General features: G+C 39.4%; 1 protein-coding gene across 3 annotated transcripts in view; it reads right to left on the reverse strand.

Annotated features, from left to right (window-relative positions):
* Nucleotides 1-438: 438 nt before the first annotated feature.
* The window catches only part of otogl (otogelin-like), a 147,228-nt gene continuing 121,146 nt past the window's right edge, over nucleotides 439-26,520 (reverse strand). For 2 of the 3 annotated variants that reach the window (XM_055650779.1, XM_055650778.1), the window contains 3 exons: nucleotides 24,498-24,689; nucleotides 23,547-23,759; nucleotides 22,552-22,731 (listed from right to left, as the gene is read on the reverse strand). In XM_055650779.1, the coding sequence (XP_055506754.1) occupies nucleotides 22,589-22,731; nucleotides 23,547-23,759; nucleotides 24,498-24,689 (548 nt within the window). In that variant the 3' untranslated portion in view covers nucleotides 22,552-22,588. Of the gene's footprint in view, nucleotides 1,376-1,733; nucleotides 1,814-6,092; nucleotides 6,165-7,384; nucleotides 7,431-12,038; nucleotides 12,159-13,728; nucleotides 13,831-16,572; nucleotides 16,752-18,197; nucleotides 18,262-20,059; nucleotides 20,101-20,177; nucleotides 20,283-21,886; nucleotides 21,989-22,351; nucleotides 22,460-22,551; nucleotides 22,732-23,546; nucleotides 23,760-24,497; nucleotides 24,690-26,520 lie in introns of those variants that run through there. The other variant, XM_055650780.1, reaches the window with a different exon arrangement.

Below are 26,520 nucleotides of genomic sequence, written 5' to 3' on the forward strand. Positions count from 1 at the left end.
TTGCTGTCGATGTCTTTAATGTTCATGTTATTATATAAAATCATGCCTTCAAAGATGTGTGTCTTTTGGACCTGCTAATTCAGGACTGACAAAAAGTATTTGCCAAGAAAAAAGGATTGATTAACATGTAATTGTGAGAACCAATTCAGTCCAGTTTATCCTTTAAGACACAATACTTGTCATCATGTTCTGCTTTCTCTCCATATGTTGATGCAGATGCCAAGTTTTATTTTGTTCACTTTTACAATCGCTTGATAAACCACTTTCAACATTAGAATGCAATACACAATAAATCAATTTCACTAATTGTCCCCTCGATAACATTTAAAAAATTGTTAATTGTTTTAATATCTTGAGGAAATGTTGAAATAAGGTTTAAAATCAATTTAAATAGCAAAGGATGTTTTTGAAGCTACATCATTTTTTTGCAATTTTTCATTTTATTTGTTGCATAACTGCTTAGCAAGTACATTATGCGACACTATAATTTACAATTAATAATGCCAGCAAGTAACGAGCAATACAATTTGTAGGCAGTCTATAAAAAGTAAACTGCTTGATATGAGCAATCTGAAGGTAAAGCATCTATTTAAGAAATTAATGTCAGATACTCATAGCAAAGGAAATGCATGAGGAACTAAATTTTGTAATACAAAACATTTATCACATAGCCAAAGCATTCATAGTTATAAAGTATTATTCTTATATAATAGCTAAAGTAGGTGAATACAAATGTTATTGGATTACCGTTACAACATTGAACCTGCTAATTTCCACAAAAGGTTACTTAATTATCTACTTAATTTACAAATGGTATTTGTAAAGTATTAAACAAAACAATTCTAAATTTGTAGTTAATATTTTGAAATGTAGATTTGAATGTTGAGTGGCCCAGAAATTGGTTTGTTTTGGAGTGTGCCTTCCAGCAGAACAATGCAACTCAACAATGCGACGTGGGCCTTATATAGAGAGAGTGAGCTGCAGACGCCTACTGCTTGGGTTCCAGCAGTTCATCGGTGAAAGCCTCCTTTTATTACTATGATGCCTCTTTATCTATTTCCAATACTAAGAGTGATGGGCACTCTATTACATCATGTTGAGCATATTTCCAGTAAGAAACAACCAATTTCTAGGCCATTATCCAACTCTGTGTTTGACTCGTACTTAAAGTAGATTAATTCCATCGACAAGAACAATCTGTTGGCTCTTGAAATGTAAAGTCAATCCAAGTGGCATTTCCCGCACAATAAAGTGGCACAGTCAGATCTGTGAGGGCGACTTCACGGCAGCATTTGCAGAATTTTGCATAGCTGTTGATATTAGTGTTGAATATCATAGCTGATGGGCACTTACCATCACAAGAAGCCACAGTGACCTGAAAAGAATTAAGAACCATCAAGAATTGTGTTATCTAATACTCAGGAGATTCTTCATACATTAAAGTTAAGTGGCTAACTGCTTTCCTCCAATTCTCTACACTTCCCTGACAACTAGATAGCATTTACAGTGTTTATTGCCTATCAATTGCATTCTCTGGTGTGTAACATTCAACAATTAATTGTAATATAGTCAGAGTTAGATTATTTGGCAAATATAAAATCAAAATACAGCTTCCGAACCTTTGGCAAGGAAACTTGTGAAATTGTTCATTGAACCTCTGCAAGTTTTACTAAAAGCTGTAATTGGAAAAATGTGGTTTTATGGAATGAAAATAAAGCTAGAATTTTACATACAGTGCCAGTGGTACGGCAGTCATCTTTCCTAATGATCATTTTGACATCTAATTTTCGGCAAGGCCTTACATCTTCTTTGCCTAGTAACAAATGGGCACATTAAACAGTTTGAAATATCAGCACGTTACTAATACAAGTGTTAAAAATAATGCAAATGTTATTCTTATTTGTTTTATGAACATTCATGGCTCAGACCAATCTAACTATGAGCATATGTATTATTAGTTACATCATTATATGACAGCAAATTAAAATAATTGTCATCAAGTCAGATTTCAGTTGACTGCTTTAAATTATTTTCATACTAGTGGTGTATTTATTCCCCAGAAGAATAACTGCTCCAATATTATACTAAATAAAATGTATTCACTAATTGACAGTCCATTTATTAATTATAACATTTTAAAATTATTGAACAGGTAAATTTTCAATTAGCCAATAAAATAAAAGTTGCATATTCAAACAAATAACTACATAAGATTTTGGAAACATTTGCGATGGAGACTGCCTGGTCCATTATGGTACTGACCCGTCTAACATCAAAGGGGTCCAACAAGAGCCTAAAGAAAGCAGCTAATACCATTGAAGACCCTTCCCACCCTGGCCATGCTTTCTTCTCACTGTTAGCATTGGGAAGAAGGCTCAGGAAACTGAGATCCATTATCTCCAGGTTCAAGAAAAGCTTCTTCTCAACCATTTGGTTCTTAAAACTACCTTGTTCAAAACTAACTACAACCCTATCTCAACTGTCAATTTTACTGAACCATTACAGACTTTGCACTACGATAGTTGATCCATGTACTTCTGCTTTTTGCAGCATATTGGTCTAGTTTACTTAGTTAACTGATCACTTATTGTGTATTTATTGTCATTGTTACATCTAATGTGCCTTTAAAATGGCAGCAAGCAAGAATATTATTGTTCTGGTTCATATACAGTGCATATGGCAAATAAATACTTTTGGATTTTGATAAGTGAGCAAATTGATATAAATTGATTTTACACCTAAAGATGCAACAAGATGCTCTATTAATGCAAACATTTCATGATATCCTTTGGAAGGTGATTATAAAATCCAACAAATAAGAACAAAATGCTGGCAATAATCATCAGGTCAAGCAGCATTTCTTAAGCAGAATTAACATTCTAAATTATTGAACCATCGGCGGTTCTGATGTAGAGTTATTGACCAAAAATGTTAACTTGGTTTCTCTCTCTGCAGACACAGTCTGATTGCAATGTCTCCCAACCATTTTTTTTTTTTTAATTTTAGAATTTTGGAACCTGTAGAATTTTGCTTTGCAGTTTGTAAAGTCCAAGAAAATGTTAATTGCAATTCACACCATGTTTCATTCTTTAATACTGATTCATATGTTTTACAAAATGTGTCTAAGGTATGTGCAGGGATCACTGGTAGTTGCAGACTCGATGGGCCAAATGGCCTGTTTCCGTGTTGCATCTCTAAAACAAAAAAAAACTAAACAGGAGTGGTTAATGCAACTCTTTGTGCTAATAATGCATTCAGTTAAATTCTGGTTGATCTGCTTTTAACTCTGTTCCATAACAGTTACTACCTAAATAAAAATCTATTAATTTTAGTTTTCAATTTTTTTGTTGGTTATCATCATATTATGGAAGAGATTTCTAGGTTTCCTACGTCATTTGTATGAAGATGCGTTTCAAACGTATCTCCTGAATATCTAATTCTAATTTTATGCTGAAACCCCATTCCTCGTTTCCAATTCAAAAGAGGAACTAGTTTCCCTCTACTGTATAACTGCATCTTTTTTGTCTTCTGCCATAACAATTTATTTCAGACCTCAATCAGTTTACCTTTAATGTTCTCTGATCATGAGAACTCAATATCGGTCAATGTAATCAGTTCTGATATTTGTCCCTATTCAGCCATAATGTTTTTAGATGAATCTACACTGCAGTACTCCCAAGTCGCTACATCATTTCTGAAGTATGGTTCCATGAATCAAAGCAATCCTTGAAAAAGCAGGCAAATTGGTGTTTCCTTTTCATTCTCTATCCATTTGTATTTCAGACCCTTTGGGAAAATGACCCTCATTATGCCGATCTCATTATCTGTACTTGTCTTCCAGGGGTTAGTAATTTGCATACAGATACAGCCAAATCATTTTCTAATTTTTCCATTTTAGATCAAGATTTGCCAATCTTACCACAAACTCCTTTGGACACAGGTCTGGCATCACACAAAATATATCCAAAAGGGGACCAATGGTGTCCCATTCATCTTCTGACATATTGGCAGTAACATCATACAACATTAAGAGAGTTGTTGATGTATCATGTCGATCAAATGCTGTCACTTCTTTCACATTGGACATGTCGGGAGGTTAACAAAACCCTTAGAAACCACAGGTCATATGCCACCTGTTTCTTCCATGCATGTAAAGCTTATCATTTGCCTTGTCTGAGACTACTCATGTGGTGTGTTATATTATTTAAAAATTCATCAACGTGCATCTCTGGTCAGCCCATTATTCAGATTTACTGCTCTCCGAATTACTGAGCTAAACATTTGGTGCTGTCACAACTATTTTAAATTAACTTTATTTTTCCTTGAAAATTTAACGATGGTAATAATATGAAGCAGGGGTGGGGGTTGGGGGGGGATTCTAATTCCATCAAGGCTTTAATGTAAGTAAAACTTTGCAATTAATTTATTTTGTTTGATGAAATGACGATGTAAAGAGTTGACCAATATTTATCTGGCTACAGATAAGAGCACATGCATACATTAATGACGGAAGGAAACACAAGGGTGCATTTTTCGGTTACTAGCTGGAAAAAAGATGATTAAGGAATAAAGAATGATAAGGGACGATACATTCTACAATGTGAAGGAGTATATTTCTGATGTTGTTCTTAACGTATTCAGTTCTAACGTATGCACTTAATGTATTCAGTCTTAACGTACACACTTCTTGGACAGAACACAAAACAATTATTTGGGAGGTGTGTGCCCATAATCTGGATATGGCCTAATTTTCCACACGTCTATTTAAATGCATTGGGAATCGCTCAAGTGGCATTACAAAATGCATTGGCTTCCATCCAGTTTAGCTTCTGTGCTTTATCTATGTAAAATGATTGGTTAAAAGAACACATCTGTTTTAGTAGCAATCCATAAACCTCCCACACACAAACATAGTTCTGATAAAATGCCATACAAAGACATGCAGAATCAGGTTTCCGAAAACAAAGATTAGGAAGAATTAACTTTTGAAGACCAAAGAGATTTGGTAACAAGGTAAAGGAAGGTGATAAGAGTGGGAGGGGGGAACGGAGCCTTATGCAGATTTTAAAAGTTAATGTGTTATTTGGACTGAATGGTTTGGTCCTGCATTGTTTGGTTTGGTCCTACAGAATATCCATATTGATCACAACTGGATGCATTTAGCTTGACCAAATACTTGGTCTCAGATTTGAGTCATGCCCTTGGTCTCAGATTTGAGGCATTTTTGCATGATGCCAAAATGTATCAAGGTATAGAGATACACAAAGTGAGTAGATTTTGTTAACTATGATTTGATATATCAAGTGTGATAGTTTGTTCATGTAAGATGAACAGAATATAAAAGAAGTGGAGGTAATGTTAAATTCATTTCTATAATTCTGTTCTAGACAAAGGGGAGGCAAGTTCCATTCTGGTCTTCAAGAGGAAACTGAATAAAGCTGTGGTAAGAACAATAGACCATGGAGAAATGGATGGAGGGTGGAATTAGACAACAGTTCTGTTAGAGAGCCAGCATGGACATGATGGACTAAATGGCCATCTGTGCTGTAACCATTCCATGATTCTATGAAATAGAATCCTGTTAGATCAGACTTGCAACAGTCTGCAGTCCCTTGAAAATTACAAAACCTAAGCTGCAATACTGAAGAACGTATGGATATAATCTTCAAAAATTTTACCAGACCATGTGGCTGCAAGAATGGCATAGAGAAAGGGAAGCCGGTAAAACATTATAAATAATTTGTTGGAGTAAATAACAAGATATTTTTCAACTTGCTGATGTGCCCAGTACAACGGAAACTATATGCAAGATATCTACAAACAGATCAAACAACAGATATGGATGGAATGTCTAGTTTGAGTGAATGTGACCCATTCAAACATAATTGATAAGGGAGAGTGGAATAAAAACTAATAGAGGCAATTTGGGACGAATGGCTGTTTCCACAGAGTGAGTTCCATATAGTCCGATACAACACATAAGTAATTCTGTGCTTTGTACATAATACCCAAACCATGCATCTCATATACAATACATTTTGCTGTTGATAAAATACTGAAATTGCAAATAAAGTACATAATGGGAATAGTACCTGTGTCACAGTTAGTACTACCAGTTGGGACTACTGGACTAATGGTAAAAGGTAATAAACCCAATCCAGAACCTGGCAGAATTATCAATATCAGTTTAATATAAAATGACAGCATGAATTACAATTAAATCTTATATATTTGGCATGCATTAACTCAAGCTGGTGTAAATGTTGCTGCCAAAAGGAATGCATATGAACAGAAGCTGGTGATGAATTTGAAAGGCCATTCAACTGCACATGCTTTTAGTTTGTGATGGCATGTTTATAAATCAAAATAAGACTAAAGAATCACATGTAAGCAAGTGTTTTGAATTTAGGTAGATTCCCTGCAGCCACATCAGTTTAAACATATACAATTCTGAAGTATAACAGTTTTTGTATGCCTATGGACTGTTACTTTTGGAGAGGATTTCAGTTGAAATATGATGCTTGTTTTACAAAGTATATTGGAGATTTAAAATACATATTGGCCAGTTTATTGTAGCCCGTTGTTAGCAGTGGTTAGCTTGGTCAGGTTACCTTAAATTTCCTAAATGGCTACAAGAAAATGTCCAGCTCCCACAGCTCTATGCTTTTCTTTGAGCAATATAGCACTAACTAATACTACCACCAGCAATTGTTTCATGTTATGTGGCACGGTAACAACAGGACGCACAACCCCACCATTTAAATTTGGGCACCCAACACCCATCCCAGAGGTCATTTGCCGCACCAAGGGTAGATTATGGATCAGTTCCCATTATAACACGTCCAAAATTTGATGGAGCAAAAAGTTTGAGGGAGATTGTTATCTTTGGTCACTAGCGATAAATACAAAGATTTGATTGGAATGTACTCAATGGCAAAAAAGATCGAAACATGTGGTAGAACTGGCTGTCCGTATCTGTGCAAGCATTTGGTGCTGGCGTCCAAAAATGAACTTCTCTTCCATTTTGTTTTAAATGGTCTTGTTTCAGAGTTACTCCTTTCCTTATCAATAGTGAATAGTATTCCCAAACTTCCCTTTGCAATAAGATTAGAATAAATAATTCCACTTTTTCTTTATGTAACAGTTATACTCCAGAATAAATGTCAACGTAACTGTATCAGCAGCCTGCATTTATGAAACAGCAGCCCCAATAAGCAGTGCATCAAATATTTCACAACTGTTTACAATGTTAACAAACTGGCATTAAGACTGATTTCATTTACTACATGCTCTTTCCACTCCATTTTCCCAGCAATTCAGGATTGAACCACAGCTATCCAAATTCAAAGCCAAACAAGCATAATATGCAGCCTTGTTCACTTACAAGTCCTGCAGCAGCCATCCATATAAAGCTTTGTAATTCCCCCTTTCTGGAAAAAAAGTGAAATTATCAAAAGAAACAGATCATGGAAACAGAGGACATTGCATTAAACATTTCTAATTAATGTCAACTTCCAGACACAATTGATAAGCACCCACACAAGAACCAATTAGGAAGAGTAAAACTGTATGGAATTGGAGACAACCTGGAGTTAGTTTAATGTTTAGAGCTACAACATGGAAACAGGCCCTTCAGCCCACTGAGTCCATGCCGACCATCACATTAGCTCTATGTTATCCCAATTTCGCATCCACTCTCTCCACACTAGGGGCAATTTACAGAGCCAATTAAACTGCAAACCTGCATATTTTGGATGTGAGAGGAAACAGGAGCACCTGGAGAAAACCAACGTGGTCACAGGGAGAAAATGCAAACTCCACACAGGTAACACCTGAGGTTGTGATCTCCGGCACTGGTTCTCAGCTGCGCCACTCTGCCACAATGCAAGTTGGTTGTGTGGGAACAGACAGAAAGGTATGTATTGCGATTGGTTATCTACAGGGAAATCTCCTGGGGGTCTTAGCTTCTTAACAATGATGTAAAATACAAGTAAAGTGTATGTCCAGATTTGCAAGCAGTAAATTTAGAGACACAGTCAGCAATTCTGATGAAAGCCACAACTTGTAAGAGACACAGGCAGATGAAATGAGTGGAGAAAATTGAGATGGATGAAGTTCTATGTGAATAATTCATTCATTCATTCATTCATCATCGTTGAAAACATTAGCGACACAGTGGTGCTGGTTTCCAATGGGAATGGTGAGGGACGCACCACATGTCTCTGTCCTCCAGTTCCTGTGGACTTCTGCCGCTGGAAGTATAGGATTTTGGTGTGTGTGCTTTATCATCATTCCTTACAATGCTATGTATGACAGTGATCGCTACTTCTACTGAAGTGTGGATGGCTGTTGGCTCAATCAAAGCTCATCCGCCCTTTGACAGGTCTTGTTTTTGGTCCTGCTGGGGGTCCACAGCCCCCTCTTCACCTGGCAAACCAAGTGGGGGAGATAGTTTATTCGTCCGTCCGTCCGACCATGGTGCAAGTAGCACGGGATTACATGGTACCCGTGGCCGGGGGGAACTCACCCCAACCTGACCTGAATAAACTTGAGATCATCATTTTAAAAAAAGACAAATCAGAGTATTTTCAAAGTGGCCAATAAACAGGAACAATAGAGGGACAAACACAATCAGGAGTCAATTTATAAAAATCAATGAAGGCCAATTAAGAGTTAAAAAAAAATCAATGACCAATAAATACAGAGCATGTATCGTGAGGTCTAGGGATACAATGGAAAACGAAAGGTCCAGGTGCTTGTTTTTGTTAATAAGACCCACCTGGAGATCTGGGTTTCACTGGAACTATAACTATCATGCCAGCTACAGCAGTCCTAGAGAAGGGGCATAATTATACACTGGTTGCATGAAACCTCCCTGTGTTTGTTGAGCATAGATTATTGAGGAATGATCTATTCAATAGTTTTAAGACTATTTGCTCTCATCTGAGAATCCAGAGTAAGAGAGCATAGTTTGAAAGTCAGAGCCAGGCTCAATAAGGAAGTGAGAAAAAGCAGACGAGATATATTTGTCTCCCTACACAAAGTTTATTCTTCAAGGCACCAAATAATATACAGTATTTTGCTGCAAAGTCATCCAAAGAAATTGTATAAACAACTCAAGACAATAATTAAAATGAGAGAATCTCAAAATGATCTCAAAATGTAAGGTACCAACTTGATTCAGTAAGCAAGAAATAACAGCCCACAATAAAATGTTATAACATATTTTCAAATATTGACTTTACATTTATTAGACAAAGGAAGCAACACACTTCCAAATTATTTATACTGCTGACCAACTCCAGTAAGAGTTATCTATCCTTGTCAAATATCAACCAATTCAATCCAAACTTCACCACTCTAAATTCTGAGTTTGATTTTTCCCTTCATGAAATTTAGACTTCAGAGACAGCAGTTTTGTACCACAAATGGTTACCAAACAGCCTGGTCTCAAATGTTTAAAGAACGAGTACGACTCCCACATTTCTCCAAATTGGGAGCAGAAAAACAGGGGGGAAAAATACAAAAGACCAAGAAACATGTTGTTGTAAAGTAGATCTGCCACCAGCAGGTAAAAGGCAATATTATTTTATGTACACAAAAATGCTGGAGAAACTCAGCGGGTGCAGCAGCATCTATGGAGCGAAGGAAATAGGTAACGTTTCGGGCCGAAACCCTTCTTCAGACTGAAGATCAGTCTGAAGAAGGGTTTTGGCCCGAAACGTTACCCATTTACTTCGCTCCATAGATGCTGCTGCACCCGCAGAGTTTCTCCAGCATTTTTGTGTACCTTCGATTTTCCAGCATCTGCAGTTCCTTCTTGAACAATATTTTATGTACGGCAGCCAGCCAGTTTTTGTTGGAAACATAGAAACATAGAAAATAGGTGCAGGAGGAGGCCATTCGGCCCTTTGAGCCAGCACCGCCATTCATTGCGATCATGGCTGATCGTCCCCTATCAATATCTCATGCCTGCCTTCTCCCCATATCCATTGATTCCACTAGCTCCTAGAGCTCTATCTAACTCTCTCTTACACACGACTGTACTGCTAGACTCAACAACAACTTCATCAACAAGTTCGCTGATGACTAAACAGTGGTGGGTCTCATCAGTGACAATGATGAGTCGGCATACAGGATGGAGGTGGAGCTGCTCACAGGATGGTGCAAATCCCACAACCTCATTCTCAACGTGGGAAAAACTAAGGAGATGGTGGTTGACTTCAGGAGGGCGAGAAAACAACACCATACATCTCTGCACATCGATGGAGCTGATGTGGAAAGGGTCAGCAGTGTGAAGTTCCTAGGACTCCACCTGTCAGATGATCTGACGTCCACGACCAACACCACAGCACTGGTCAAGAGAGCCCAGCAGCGACTACACCCTCTCCGAAGACTACGGAAAGCAGGTCTCCCCACTACACACCAACAAACTTTTTATAGGGGGACATTCGAGAGCACATTAACCTACGGCATCACTTCCTGGTTCGGGAGCTGCAAGGCGTACGAACGGCACCAACTAGACAGGATTGTGAAGACCGCCAGCAGGATTATTGGTGCTCCACTCCCTTTCCCGCTGGACATATACAGGAAGAGATGTATCAGCAGAGCCATCTCCATCATCAAAGACCCCTACCACCCATCGCATCACATATTCTCCATCCTGCCATCTGGGAAGAGGTACAGGAGCATTAGCTGCAAAACCAGCAGGATGCTCCTCAGCTTCTTCCCGCAGGCTATAAGACTGATAAACGGACTTTGCCCCCTGCCAAAGTATCGCGCACCAACCACCAACCTGGACACACTGCAGCAGAGCCACTGTCGTGCCGCTGCCGATCGGAACGCCTGTTGATGTTTAGTAGAGAGTAGAGTGTTTAATTTGTTCATGATGATATATGTATTTTTATTTCTATTTATTTTTTACTGCACGCTGAATGGACACTGGTTGAGCAACGTTTTTTTGTTTTCTCTGGGTATGTGAGTACTCAGGAAAATGACAATAAAGATATACTTGATACTTGATACTTAAATCCATCCAGTGATTTGGCCTCCACTGCCCTCTGTGGCAGGGAAATAAACTGCACATCTGTAGCAAGAAATACTAAAATAACTGAGAATCTGAGGAGAGAATGGACAATAGCATTTGCAACAGAACTAAACAAATAAGGACGAATAATATTGAAAAAATAGTGAAAACAATGATGAGAAGGAGGAAAAAACAAAATAGCAAACATCATTGATAAACTAAAAAGATACCTACATACAAACATAGAAACATAGAAAATAGGTGCAGGAGGAGGCCATTCGGCCCTTCGAGCCAGCACCACCATTCATTGCGATCATGGCTGATCGTCCGCTATCAATAACCCGTGCCTGCCTTCTCCCCATATCCCTCGACTCCACTAGCCCCCAAGAGCTCTGTCTAACTCTCTCTTAAATCCATCCAGTGACTTGGCCTCCACTGCCCACTGTGGCAGGGAATTCCATAAATCCACAACTCTCTGGGTGAAAAAGTATTTTTTCACCTCAGTCTTAAATGACCTCCCCTTTATTCTAAAACTGCGGCCCCTGGTTCTGGACTCGCCCAACATTGGGAACATTTTTCCTGCATCTAGCTTGTCCAGTCCTTTTATAATTGTATATGTTTCTATAAGATATCCCCTCATCCTTCTAAACTCCAGTGAATACAAGCCTAGTCTTTTCAATCTTTCCTCATATGGCAGTCCCGCCATCCCAGGGATCAATCTCGTGAACCTACGCTGCACTGCCTCAATCACAAGGATGTCCTTCCTCAAATTTGGGGATATTGAAATGTGTGTGCATATGCATTTGTGTGTATGCGTGCAAGCATTGATAAATGCCGATATCTGTGGGTGGCATTGCTTTGTCAAGTGGAACTCTTTTTATTTGTTGCTCTATGATTCTCCGTAGATGTAGAGCTTGTTCCCTTTTGAGCATTTAAAAAGTTCTCCAGGCTATCTCCAAATTGTGTAGTTCTGTGGATGGAACGGTGTTATTATGACAACGAAAGTACAAACCTGCATGCATTCAGTCTCATTAAATGGTGGGCAGACCATTCCAGAGCCAAGCATCATGACTCCAACAGTTGTCTCCACACATTCATATCTGATACAGTCAACAATCCATGAGGTTCCAGCCTGGAGTGAAATAAATGAGCATAAATGCAATAAAACATTTTGGAAGGTCGATGTTTAATTTTCCTAATTTATATTAATTTGTTATTAATGAAAGATTTAAAAAAATCATGCAATTATGTACCAAGCATTTGTCAAATAAATGGTTCAATCAAATGGGAACAAAACATATCCAAAGTTTTCACCTCTGAAATTTGCCAGAAGAAATAAAATTGATGTAGATTGCTATAAAATGTTGTATGTTTTTATTGCATTTGTAGCATTTAACAAATATTGATATGTATATTTTAATCTATATTCTAAAATTAATTCCTCATCCCATTTCATGTGGCAATATTTTATCAGCAACCCAAACTTTGGAAAATTAGGTAACCTTTTGTTCAGAAACAGAAAATGCCAGGCAGCAGGTCAACTTTTTGTATTATCAAGCAGGGTCCTTTTTTGACTAATCAACTATCTTCGATCACACACACCACCAACGCCGCCCCCCTCTCAACCCCCACTCAGAGGGTGGCGGATTTCCGCTTCCTGGGAATCCATATTGAGGAGGACCTGACGTGGAGCGTGAACACCACTGCGCTGCTGAAAAAGGTCCAGCAGAGACTGCACTTCCTGCGGGTGCTCAGGAAGAACAACATCACTCAGAGGCTGCTGCTGTCCTTTTATCGGTGCTCCATTGAGAGCATACTAACATACTGTGTATGCGTGTGGTACACCAGCTGCACAGTGGCTCAGAGGAAAGCGCTCCAGAGGGCCATTGACAACGCCCAGAGGATTGTCGGCTGCCCTCTCCTTACCTTGGAGGACCTACACAGTTCCCGCTGCACCAAAAAAAACCCCAGAATATAAAAAGGACATCTCCCACATCGGACACTCCCTGTTTGAACTGTTGCCGTCAGGCAGACGGTACAGATCCACAAGGACAAGGACAAATAGACTACAAAACAGTTTTTACCCCACTGCTATAAAAGCACTAAATGTGGCCGCCAAGGAACGCAGGGGCGATACAGACTAAGGGACTGTGGTAACGGTGAAATCGACAGAAGGATGGAGGGTTGGGTGTGTATGCGTGCTTTGTCTGTGATTTTTATTTATTTGCTTATCTTTATTATTTTACCGTGGATGTTTCGTTAGCTTTAGAAATGTTTGAATGCTGCACTGACTGGCTGACATTTTAAATTTCATTGTACATGGCCCATGTTACAATGACAATAAAGAAACTATTCTATAACCCCCAGATCAGGCATCAAAAATGGCTGCTTGTGAGATATGTGCAGTGGATGACATGTACTGCAAGTACATGGGTGGAAAGTATAATGTCAACTTAAACCCTTTTCCAATGTAATGTAATTCATTTTTATTAGGGAATAGTCCTCGCCCCAGTGCAAATTCAGGCCTTTAAACCAGGTTCACTTTTTCACCTGCCATTAGCTATTTCAAACTCATAATGTCACAGATTTATGATAGTTACAAACGTTCTTACATCTCTCTAAAGAAATGACTTGCATGTTATTGGTATTAAATTCATAGAAAAAAAACTAATCACATAACATTATACCCTGGATCAACTTACATTATGTAAAACAATGCTGCCTTCTTCCTCAAAAGGGCATGACATATTCTTACAAGTTCCACAGCAAACGTACGGATCAGTTGAAGGAACATAGACTTGGTGCTGTTGATTAATACAATCGTTATCTTTATGGCAAGAAAATAAGAAGTGGTTTATCAAAAAAGATACTAAGAAAATTCCTATCATCTCAGTCTTGATCAATGTTTACAAAAATCACAATATCTTGCTCAACAAAACTCATCGCATTAAAATTATTTGATTACACATAGCAAAAAATGACTTAAATGTGTCATATTGCAAAAGTTGTTATGAATCACATGTTGGCAATTTGTTTTATAATAAATATCGGTAAATGTTGGCATAATTTACTATGCTGTTTCACGTAAGTAAATTTGTAACCAGAGTAAAGAGGTTGTTTCCTCTTTTGCAGTTTCAAATAAAATGTTAAACTCGACTGTGCCTGCAATTGAATCAACAATGTACAGGTAATATTTTTTACAACATAAGGAACATCTGGCTGAAATAAATCAGATTATGCCTGGCTAGCCACCAATCACCACCTCCACCGGTTACACCTGTGCTGAAGGACACCATGGCTGGCGGGCGGGCGGGCCGGCAGAAGGTGCTGAGGTGGCGGCCAGTTCCACTGGCGCTCACAGCCACCCGAGCTACTTGCCTCCCCGGCCACAATGCGGTGGCTCCGTGACCGGAGCACCAAAGCAGCGGTGAGCGAGTGAGTGAGTTGCTGGCATGATCCCCGACCCCCTCCTTCTCAACGCTCCTGCCCTCCCTGCAACTTTACCTCTGGCGGCCCAGCCAAGTTTGCTACTTTGTGCAGCCCAGGGCGTGTTGACCAGGCCAGACTCCCCACACGCTGTGGAAAGCAAAGATCATAGACCGTAGTTCCAGGATCGAAGGCGTGGCGGGTTCCGCGGAGCAGTCGCTACGAGAGTGGCATTGCTCGGTCAACTCCATTCCAAGTCTATCTTTCTTGGCTAACAACCTAACCTTCAGCCTCCAAGACACAGGTAAATTTTCGGGTCTTATGTTAGGGTAAAAAATAGCATCTTCGACACTGGGAAATACGGTACTTTAAAAGCATGGTGAAGACATAAAATAAGAGATGGATTTTAAAACAAGCAAACATAACAGGTTCAGCTGTAGAGGAAATTATGGCAGTATTCGCAACATGGGAAATTTGTGACTGAAAAAACTAGGCCATTATATTGGAATGACCCAAGGTAGAAAGGAGTGGAAAATGGAAGAGAATTAATGTACATTGTGAAGAAGGGGAGAGGGTAGGTGCAGATGAGGAGCCAAGGTCATAAAGATATTATATGAATTTTTTAATTTGAGGATTTGTGGGACCAGTATAAGTAGAAATATGGGCCCGGGATAGGTAATGTAGCAGGTCCTGATGCTCTATGATATATGGCTGCAAAGTTTACAATTACCTCAAATTTATGGAAAGTGCAGGAGTAAATCCAATAGGACAGAAAGAAAGCATTCAAACTCAGAAATTAGTTTTCAAACTCAAAGTCAGATACTCTGGGATATGGGCGCAGACATTGGAGGGAAAGAATATGGATTGTAAAACTAGCTCAGGATTACAGAACACTGAAGCTGCAAACAGCCTGGTGTTGCCAGAGTCTGAATGTGAATGAAAACAATTCAATCTTCTGGCTGGAGGTTCTCGTTGAATGCAGAATATTGGATAACTGCACAGAGGCAGTGGGAGCCTGGCAGTAATAAAGAGATTTGGTGGAGATATCGAATTGTATATCGTTAGTAGCCCAGTAGAAGATCACATGACACAACATGAAGGTAAGCAAAGAAAGATTCAAGAACAAAAAAACAGGGATTCCAGAGGATGGTGAAGGGTTGGAAAAGGGAGTGGTTGCTGAAGGTGCCCTTGTCATACACTGGCAACAGGTGAACCAAGAGAAAGCCACTCCCTGCATAAGCTTTGGAGAACACTGATGTATTTGACCATAGTAGCAGCTGAAAAGTGTTCAAATGCAGAGGGAAACATAGAAACATAGAAAATAGGTGCAGGAGTAGGCCATTCGGCCCTTCGAGCCTGCACCGCCATTCAATGTGATCATGGCTGATCATTCAACTCAGTATCCCGTACCTGCCTTCTCTCCATACCCCCTGATCCCTTTAGCCACAAGCGCCACATCTAACTCCCTCTTAAATATAGCCAATGAACAGGCCTCAACTACCTTCTGTGGCCGAGAATTCCAGAGATTCGTCACTCTCTGTGTGAAAAATGTTTTTCTCATCTCGGTCCTAAAATATTTCCTCCTTATCCTTAAACTGTGACCCCTTGTTCTGGACTTCCCCAACATCTGGAACAATCTTCCTGCATCTAACCTATCCAACCCCTTAAGAATTTTGTAAGTTTCTATAAGATCCCCCCTCAATCTTCTAAATTATAGCGAGTACAAGCCGAGTCTATCCAGTCTTTCTTCATTTGAAAGTCTTGACATCCCAGGAATCAGTCTGGTGAACCTTCTCTGTACTCCCCCTATGGCAAGAATGTCTTTCCTCAGATTAGGAGACCAAAACTGTATGCAATACTCCAGGTGTGGTCTCACCAATGGAATTGGGGAAGGGGGACCCAGTTCATAGTTGCTGGGAGACTTGGGTTAAGACCAAATTATCAAAGACAAGAAATTTTTGATACTTGGAAAGTTAGTAAGCGAGAATGAAATAATTCTGTTGCACATGAATTCTTTTAGCATAATACATTTTAGCTATTAACAGAAACCCTTATGTAGCACTGAAAGATGGAATAGTTTGTAATTTTCAAAAGTCAAATTACTATATTTATAAACTTACAGGTTCACATTTTGCAGAACAGTTAACTATCGACACTTCCATTGAAGGAGATTCTGTGGGTTGATCTGCACTCTGGAGACAACTTGCTATATAACATTGGTCGCCTTCAAGGTGCTGAACCAGTGACTGGCCAAGTTTAAGTGCAGTGACACCTTGGAAGACACAGACATCAGCTTTTCCTGAAACAATTAAATGCATACTCTAATTAATAATTATAGGTGCATTATCATCAGAATTATTCTGTTAAAATAACATGTGCTTATTATTACAATTTGTTTTCAAATGTGTTATTATGCCAATTGATTATTTAACCTAATAAGAACCAATGAATAAAAAATGAAATATAAATGAAATATAATTGTTTTAGTTATTTAAAGGAAGAAAAGTTTGTCTTTGTTCAATGGTACGGCAAAAATTTCAGACTGTAGGCTGCTCAACCCTTGGTGCTCAACCTTTGATATTACCCCTCGTTATGTCCAAAGGGTTAAAACAAGCACCATTTAGAGTTAAGGGCCTGTCCCACTTGGGCACCCTAATCCGCGAGTTCTGGCGAGTTTGCCCTCGACTCATACTGGCAGCATGGTCGACACGAGATCGTAGGAGGTCTTCGTAACTCTCCTTCATGCTCGACAGTGGTCTCCGCATACTCGAGGCCTCAGCTAGGTCGCGGCGTTTTTTTCAATATGTTAAAAAATGCCCGCAAGTAAAAAAAGGTCGCAATGGAAAAAAATCGATACTTTTTTTACTCGTAGGTTTAGTCATAGTAAGTCGTAGTGGGTCGTAGTAGATCGGCATGTTAGTCGTAGGTAATCGAAGGTAGTCATAGGTAGTCGAAGGTAGTCATAGGTAGTCATAGATCATCATAGTCGAAGGGAGGTCGAAGGAGATCGAAGGAGGTCGCCTTCACTCTCCACTATTCCGTGTCCAATTTTCCCGAAGTTAGTCGTAGCTTGTCATAGCTAGTCAAAGCTGGTCTTCAACATAGTCGAAGGAGGCCCTTCAACTTCTCATTTTTTCAAACTTCTAAACTCGCCAATTAGGTCGCCCGTGGGACAGCACCTTTAGCGATCCAGGAAAAATTTCTCTGCTATGGATTCCATGTCAGTTCGCAAAGCTTTAAAATGGTTTCAAAGCAGTATATTTTACCTATGTGTGTTTAAAATGATTTAACATAACATAAATCTATTCAATAATATTAGTGCATTTCTTTAATATAATTCATTTTTTATCAAGATCGTATCTCATCCCAATTTCACAGAAATATTTTTCTCAAAAGTCAGTTAAAGAAAAACCTGAGTCAATGGTGGTATTCGATTCTTCTCTGAAATCTGGGTTCAAATATGGACTTGGTAAAGGGAATTAAATCTATTTTTCTAAATATGCTGCATTATATTCGAAAAAATGAATTTGTGACATTTCAAAGTTAACAACAGGTCCTCTCGAATATAAAATACAACTCAAAACACTTGTTTGATAGCTATATTGACTGGCAGTGAAAGAAAATAAATACCTAATAAATAAATGTGCATGGTTACTGATTGAAAATGTGTGAGCCAGCCAGCACTCAAAGTGCTTCAAATTGATCTAAAAGGTGCTAAAGTTCAGGTAAACGGCAGGGAACTTACTGCAGATGGAACGAGTACAGCCGCAGATATCTTGAAAGCCAGGGTCCTCTGTTAGAACTTCGCCCTGATTTTTTAATTAAAGCAAAATTCAGCAACATAGTAAATGACTCAAGAGACACAAACAAGTATATACTGTAGCTCTAAAATAGGCGGGCAGTTTAAAACTGAGGTGTATAGAAATTTCTCCTCTCCGTGTGTTGTGAATCTCTGGAATTCTCTGCCCTCGAAGGTGGTGGAGGCAAGATCGTTTGAGCTTTTAATCAGCTCTCTGTAGATCAGCAAATGCCCTTGAACATTAACCATATCAGAGCATACTTTTAACACACTGCATTTATGCAATTTCCAGTATAATTACAATGAAAAGTTGGGGAGCAAAAAATGTGTCCTCTTATGTAACACTAATGCAGTAACATCAGCGTACTTATCTCCATGTCATATAGTCATAGTTATACAGCATGGAAACAGGGACCTTTGGCCCAACTTGCCCACACCGGCTAGCATGCCCTAGTCCTACCTGCTTGCATTTGGCCCACATCTCTCTAAACCCACGCTATCCATGTACCAGTCTAAATCTTCCTTAAACGTTACAATGGTACCTGCCTCAACTCCCTTTAGCTTTCAAAGTAATTTACCTTTTTACTTCTGCCATTGTTTAAATAAAGCTCCAATTTACTTCCACATCTCAAAGACATGGGGTCTGTAGGTTAGTTGGCTTCTGTAAATATGTGCGGGAAGTGGATACGAATGTGGGTTAATGTAGAAATGGTGTGAATGGGTGATTGATGGTTGGTGTGGACATGGAGGGCCAAAGGGCCAGTTTCCATGCTGTATCTCTAAACTAAACTTTTGCATTTGTTGGCTTAAGAATTGTTTTGAAAATAACTTAAATGTAGAATTATTTTTGGGTGCTCGGGCTTGGGGTTTCAGTTACCAACACGTCAATGATATGGAGGCGGCACAGTGGCTCAGCGGTAGAGCTGCTGCCTCACCGTGCCAAAGACCAAGCTTTGATTTTGCCCTTGAGTGCTCATTTTGTGTGGTGTTTGTTCATTCTCCCTGTGACCACATGGGTTTCCTCAGAGTGCTTTGGTTACCTTCAACATCCCAAAGACATACAGGTTTGTAGGTTAATTGGCATCTTAAATTGCCCCTAGTGTGTAGCATGCAAAAGTGGAATAATATAGAGCTGGTGTGTGGGTGATCGATGGTCAACGTTGACTCGATGGGCCAAAAGGCCTGTTTCTATGCTGTATGTCTAAACTATACTAAACTACCTTCTCGGCAGCTTGTTCCATACACCCACCACCCTTTGTGTAAAAACGTTACCCCTCAGGTTCCCATTAAATCTTTCCCCCGTCACTTTAAATCAACATCCTCTGGTGTAAACCAGCATATGAAGTTCCTTCCTACACATTAAAACAAAAGGTGTGAGACAGGAAGATTGAAGAATTGCAAGTTGTGAAGCCAGAGGAAGGAATGTATGAAGAGAAGAGGGGGGGGGGGGGGGGGGGGGGGGGGGGGGGGGGGGGGGGGGGGGGGGGGGGGGAGGAAGGGGAGAAATAGGTGCGAGTCCAGTTGGGGAATAGGGGAGGGGAGGGGAGGGAAAGAACAGGAGGGTTCCAGGGGAAAAAGGGGAGGAGGGAGGAGTTGTTGGAGGTTATCCAAAATCAGAGAATTCAACATTCAACTAATTCAGGGAGCTAATCAGAGATTTTCAGTATGTATGCACGTCATCCTTTTAAAATGTATATGTAGACAGATTAAGAAGATTCCTTGGAGACATTATTTTATGTTCTTATTAGGCTTGTTCTGATGACATGCTAGATAACGATACACTAATTCCCATTGCATTATTAACATACCACTCTACACATCTTCATGGTAGTGTTTTCACAGCTGCAATCTGCAAAATAAGAGAATAATTAACCGAAGCATTGACCCAAAACTAATTATGTTCTATAAAACTAATTTCATAATTACCACATTGCCAGTCAGGACAGCAGAGTCCTGAAATCTGCACCTTCATAAGTTTCATTCCAACAGCGCAGGTCTTGTTGGGAGGGGAACACAAGTTTTCATCACAGACTGCATTTAAGAAGAAAATAAGAAATGTCAAAATCGTTAAATTATTTGAATTGAAAAGGATGCCAAATTGTTCCACTGTTCAGGTACTTTGTATTATTTCTCATTTCTCGCGAAAAAGGAAGCCGAACTGAATCATCCTAACACAACCAGGGGGCAGTGCTGAACTACTATCTACATCTTTGGTGACCCTCGCGCTATCCTTGGTCAGACTTTGCTGGCTTTACATTGCTCTAAACGTAATTCCCTTATCGTGTATCTATGCACTGTAAATGGTTCGATCATGTATTATCTTTCTGCTGACTGGACAGTGTGCAACAAAAGCTCTTCACTGTACCTCGGTACACGTGACAAACTAAATTGAAACTGAAGACATAGAAATGATCTGATGGCGGTCAGTAAGGTTGTGAGAGGGCATGTGTAGAGAAGATGTTACCACTTCAGGAAAGAGTAGAACTGGGGCCTTGAGGACATACTAATAATTCTTAGTTATCCAGAGAAACTTCATTAAAAGGTAGTAATATAATGAGGAGCCAATTACCCATGGAGTGATGAGGCAGAAGATATTGTTATTAAAGAGGAGTTAGAGAAGCACGAAGGGGAAGGAAATTGAATATGTTGATAGAGTTGAATTAAATTAAATGAAAGGAGATGCTTGTGAAGTACAAACACCTCATGCACCTGACAGACTGAATGCTGCTGTGATTTTTATTTTTTTTTGCAATCATATATTCTCTGGCATCATCAGCCATTTTGTCCTTAATTATTCCTCAATTTAGCATTTCCATTTTAACCTCACATCAGACAGCTTTAATAAAATAAGTTCATCCCCATTGCATTTTGAAAAGTTTGGGGAATAGATTCCCTTGATAATATGGTCACCTTCCCACATATGCATGTGATAACAACAGAGAAAATCTGTGAGAGCTTTATTCCATCAATGGTTATACTATCTTGTAAATGCAAAAGCCAATTGCTTAATACATTTCTGAACAATGGTAATGTTAAGAAATATTGAATTGAATACCTTTATTGTCATTCAGTCTTTACCGACTGAACGAAATTTTGTGCCTGCAGTCATACATACAATCATACAATAATAACAACAATAAACACAAATTAACATCCATCACAGTGTATCCTCCAAGCACATCCTCACTGTGGTGGAGGCAAAAATCTTAGGGTTACTGTCTCTTCCCTCCTCTTCTCCATCTGCGCTGAGGCGATTCCCCACCGGGCGATGGTACAAACAGTCCCGTGGCTCACCGAACCCCGCAAACGGGCCGGCTCAAACACCGCGGCCCGGGGTGGTCGAAGCTATCGCCCTCCAGTCCATCGGACGCGGCCACTGGCCCGCGGCTGAACCCAGGACAGGTCACCGCTGCCAGAACGCCGCCCAGCCACCGGAGCACCAATAATTGAGCAGAAACATTTTAGCGCTTTTTAAAACACATTAAGGAAGATCCCAAAAATGCCAAGGTATTTTAGTTCTCTGGAAAAGTGGATTATCATCGTTTCTATGCCAAAAAAAAACATACATACAAAAAGATTAAATATGTCACATAAATTGCTTGAAAACAGTTTTAAAAGTGTGATATTTCACTGACCACAGTGGTAGAGTGGACAGCAACGATCAGCAGTGTTGAGATCTACTGCAAGAACATCTCCTTCATTGCACGTCGGAATTGGGTCAATGCATGATTCGCACACTAGAAAATTCAAACGTTGTTTTTGAAATCAACAGTAATTATCTCACTAACTGTGTTTTTATAAGTAGGGTTTTCTGCTATAGCCAATCAATAACACGCAGAAAACATGATTTAAAAAAACTGCCTAATGAAATCAATCATTTTTTATAAATATATACATTATCTCCAGCTATAATATGTAACTACGTTTCCGTTTTCCACAATGTAAATCAACCTTTCCTTTGAAATTAAAAATGATTCCGACTGAGAACTCTAATTGAGTTGCTCCATTTTGCTTTAAAAATTAGAGACTGCCTTTCCTATCTGACCTTGTTCACAGCACCCTCATTCATATAAAAATCAATTCCTACTTCATTAACTCACCGCATTGAAATGAGAAACAGCAAGAGTCGTCTATTCGCACTTCAACAAGGAACTGGTCCTCCCTGCATGCAGGCAATGAACTTGTTGGACATGCCAGAGGGTCGCATTCTGTTATTTTGAACACCAAAATTAACATGATACTAAATTAACAAAAGTAGCAATTAATATTTTGCATTGCCATAACATATTTAAATAAGTGGATGCAAATAAGAGAGCAATGACAAATTTGCAGTCCTCTTAATTGTAGACTGTGATGTAAACCTCCTTAAACTTACCACATCGGTACTCAGGGCAACAGGAGATGGCACTGTAGCCAATCATCAGTTTGTCTCCATTTTCACATGTTGGGACATCACTTTCACATATGGTCAAATTGCACTCTGAACAAAATGCAATAGTTAAAATGCTTGAAGTATACTTTTCAAAATATTTCCAAGCAATAAATTCAGTACACTTAATTAGATATTTAGCTAAAAGTCAAATGATAAATTCAGTTATATGCATTTAATTTATTTAATTTTGAGATATGGTGTGGTGGAAGGTTAGTGTAGGGAGTAGAAAGGCCATTTACTCTGTGAAGGAGAATGGGGAAAAAAAAACAGGTACGAGCAATTCTTTTTCACATTTGGCCACAAGTAAATGGCAGCCAACGCTTTGACTTAATTATCAGACAAGGTTAGCAGATTAAATAGGGAAATAGCCTATAGCTTCTGGTGGTACAAAAGATATTCCCCTCCCAATTTTCTCCCAAACCTGCACGTTTCACCACCAAGAAGGACAAGGGAAGCATAGAGGTACTTCAGCTAGTTCTCCATCGAGTCACACAACATGCTAACTTGGAAAATATTGCTGATGTTGTGTAGGAAGGAACTGCGGATGCGGGTTTACACCGAAGATAGGCACAAAATGCTGGAGCAATTCAGCAGGACAGGCAGCATCTCTGGATAGTAGGAATGGGGGACGTTTCAGGTCAAGACCCTTCTTCAGACGAAGGGTCTCGACCTGAAACATCACCCATTTCTTCTATCCAGAGATGCTGCTTGTTTGGTGATATTGTGACTGGAAGTCGCTACTTAATTGTGCACACATGTTGTGCACAATACTTGTCCAAATTGTGGAGACTACGGTTTATAAAAGCAAACAACTTTACACTCATTTCTAATAATGGAACTTTCCATTTGCTCATAACACATACCACAAATCTTCTTTGGACAGCATGCTCCTTCTTCAATGACATCAATAATAATCTCTCCTTCTCGTTCACAGATTGGCGATGATACTTCACTGCATTCAGGTTCAATAGAGATGATGGTCCCATTATCCAAGCAGTTGTACATACAGCACCCTTTATGAGATCCATTCCAGGTCTCGCCTGCCGATCGTGGTCGGCCTTCATTGTCTGTGCAGGCTGGGACAAATCGAGACTTAAATAGTTAAAATCAACACACAAGTTCAGATCACGTAATTTACCATATCTTGTCCGTAAGTCAAATTTAATCATGCATTAATTTATGTTTTTTTTGGATGCACATGTGCATTATTTTGTTCAAAATATAATAATCATTTTAACAGAAACTAAGAGATACACTTTCCTATAATGTACTTGTGTTACAGACAAAGATTCTGTGAAAAACTGCACCATGCATATTCATGAGTTCATAAGTGATAGGAGAAGATTTAGGCCATTCACCCCATCAAGACTACTCTGCCATTCAATCATGGCTGATCTATCTCTCCCTCCTAACCCCCTTCTCCTGCCTTCTCTACATAATCCCTGACACCTGTACTAATCAAGAATCTATCTATCGTTTCCGTAAAATATCCATTGATTCACCACCCTCTGACTAAATAAATGTATCCTCATCTCCTTCCTAAAGGAATGTCCTCTAATTCTGAGGTTATCACCTCTGGTCCTAGACTCTCCCACTGGTGGAAACATCCTCCCCACGTCCACTCTATCCAAGCCATTCACTATTCGATAAGTTGAAAACTTAAATTTGCCACTGTACAAAAATCGAACTAAATTGGATACAATTGCCAATTAGTTGATTAGCTTAACTACAGAGTAGTAATCTTTGTTTACAGATGTACCATTTTTGATTTGTTACCCATTTTATAAATAATTCAGACTGCTACGATTACTAACCACATTTTTCTTCAGTAATGCAATAGTTGGAATCAGGTTGGTGCAGCAAAGTCCCACGTGGACAGACACAACTCTCACTGATGAATGAACAAGTGGGGTCGTGCTCCAAATAGAAGTCCTTATTCTGACACATTTTGCTTTCACAAGCTGGCACACAAGGTTGGTATTCCATGCCTACAGGGCAGCTGAGTGCTGTATGGACAACAATGGGATTAGTTCATGTAAAAATGTAAGCTTGAAGCCATCAATTTATAAATAGGCGTTTAACCTATAAATACTTTATCAAACAAAATTATTGGTAACGCTATTCATGAAAACCAATTTCAAATACATACTAATAGATAACTCCTCTTAATATAACTATAAAAATTACATGCACTTCCAATTCAACCAAAGTTGTATTCATGATGATAGACACAAAAGGCTGGACTAGCTTGGCGGTTCAGACAGAGTCGCTGGAGAAAAGAAATAGGTGATGTTTCAGGTCGGGACCCTTCTTCAGACTGAAATAGGGTCTCGACCCAAAATGTCACCTATTCCTTATCTCCAGAGATGCTGTCTGACCCGCCAAGTTATTCCAGCTTTTTGTGTCTATCTTTGGTTTAAACCAGCATCTGCAGTTCCTTCCTACACACATTGTATGCATGATTGTTCACCACAAAAGTTTAAGCATGGGTTCTAATTCTGCTCCAAAAAGTTTTACACCTCACACCTTACAAAGCACAAATCCTTGTGAATATGTCCTTTGATTTGGTAACTTATATAATAATGTCCTCATTAATGCCTTTGTGGCATATTTCTGATTAGTTCTCCAATAAGACAGTCATAACTTCACTTACAGTGACAATAAGTTGAAGTAACTCTTGAGCAGTTCATCCCAATGGAGCAGTAATGCAGAGAAGAGAGGTTTGCCACACATTAGAAACATAGAAACATAGAAACTATGGAGGCCATTTGGCCCTTCGAACCAGCACCGCCATTCATTGTGATTATGGCTGATCATCCACAATCAGTAACCCGTGCCAGCCTTCTCCCCATATCCCTTGATTTCACTAGCCCCTAGAGCTCTATCTAACCCTCTTTTAAATGTATCCAGTGAATTGGCCTCCACTGCCTTTTGTGGCAGAGAATTCCCCAAATTCACAACACTCTGGGTGAAAAAGTTTTTTCTCATCTCAGTTTTAATTGCCTCCCCTTTATTCTTAGACTGTGGCCCCTGGTTCTGGACTCCCCCAACATTGGGAACATTTTCCCTCCATCTAGCTTGTCCAGTCCTTTTATAATTGTATATGCTTCTATAAGATACCCTCTCATCCTTCTAAACTCCAGTGAATACAAGCCCAGTCTTTCCAATCATTCCCCATATACTTAAAAAGCCGAATAGGAATATTTCAGACAATGAAAACTTGCTTGGGAACTCTTTAACCTGAGAATAGTTGCCTGTTGAGAATGTACTCCTGGGAGTCATAGCGGCTGGTTTGGTTGAAAGGTTTGGTGTGAATGGTTTGGTTTCCTTTGAATGGAAAAATCAATTTTCTTCTTCCAGTCAGAGTACAGAAAATATAAATATATGGGTAATCAGTTTTGGAAGAAAATCTACACTTGAGATGGGTAAATGTGCTATTAGGCAAACGGAATGAAATGATTATAAAAGATAGAGCAAGGCTGGGAATAAATTGATATAATTTAATTAATCTTCTAGTTGCCAGGAATTGACCAAGATCATTGGAGCAAAAAGAGACTTCATTACAACTGTTATAGCCCTGTCCCATGGTGCGAGTTCATTCCAAGAGCTCTCCCGAGTTTTAAAAACAATCAAACTCGTGGTAAGCACGGAGAATGAACGTAGCGGGCACGTCGGAGCTCGGGGACGTCTCTTAGCGCTAACGGCAGGTACTCGGGAAGACTCGCTAATGGCAGGTAAGCACGGGAAGACTTGTGAAGATTTTTCAACATGATGAAAAATGTCCACGAGAGCCCCGAGTACCGACGAGTGGCCATTACCGTAAAACTCCGAGTTCGA

This window comes from Leucoraja erinacea, chromosome 19 (assembly GCF_028641065.1).
Source record: "Leucoraja erinacea ecotype New England chromosome 19, Leri_hhj_1, whole genome shotgun sequence".
Lineage (NCBI taxonomy): Eukaryota > Metazoa > Chordata > Chondrichthyes > Rajiformes > Rajidae > Leucoraja > Leucoraja erinaceus.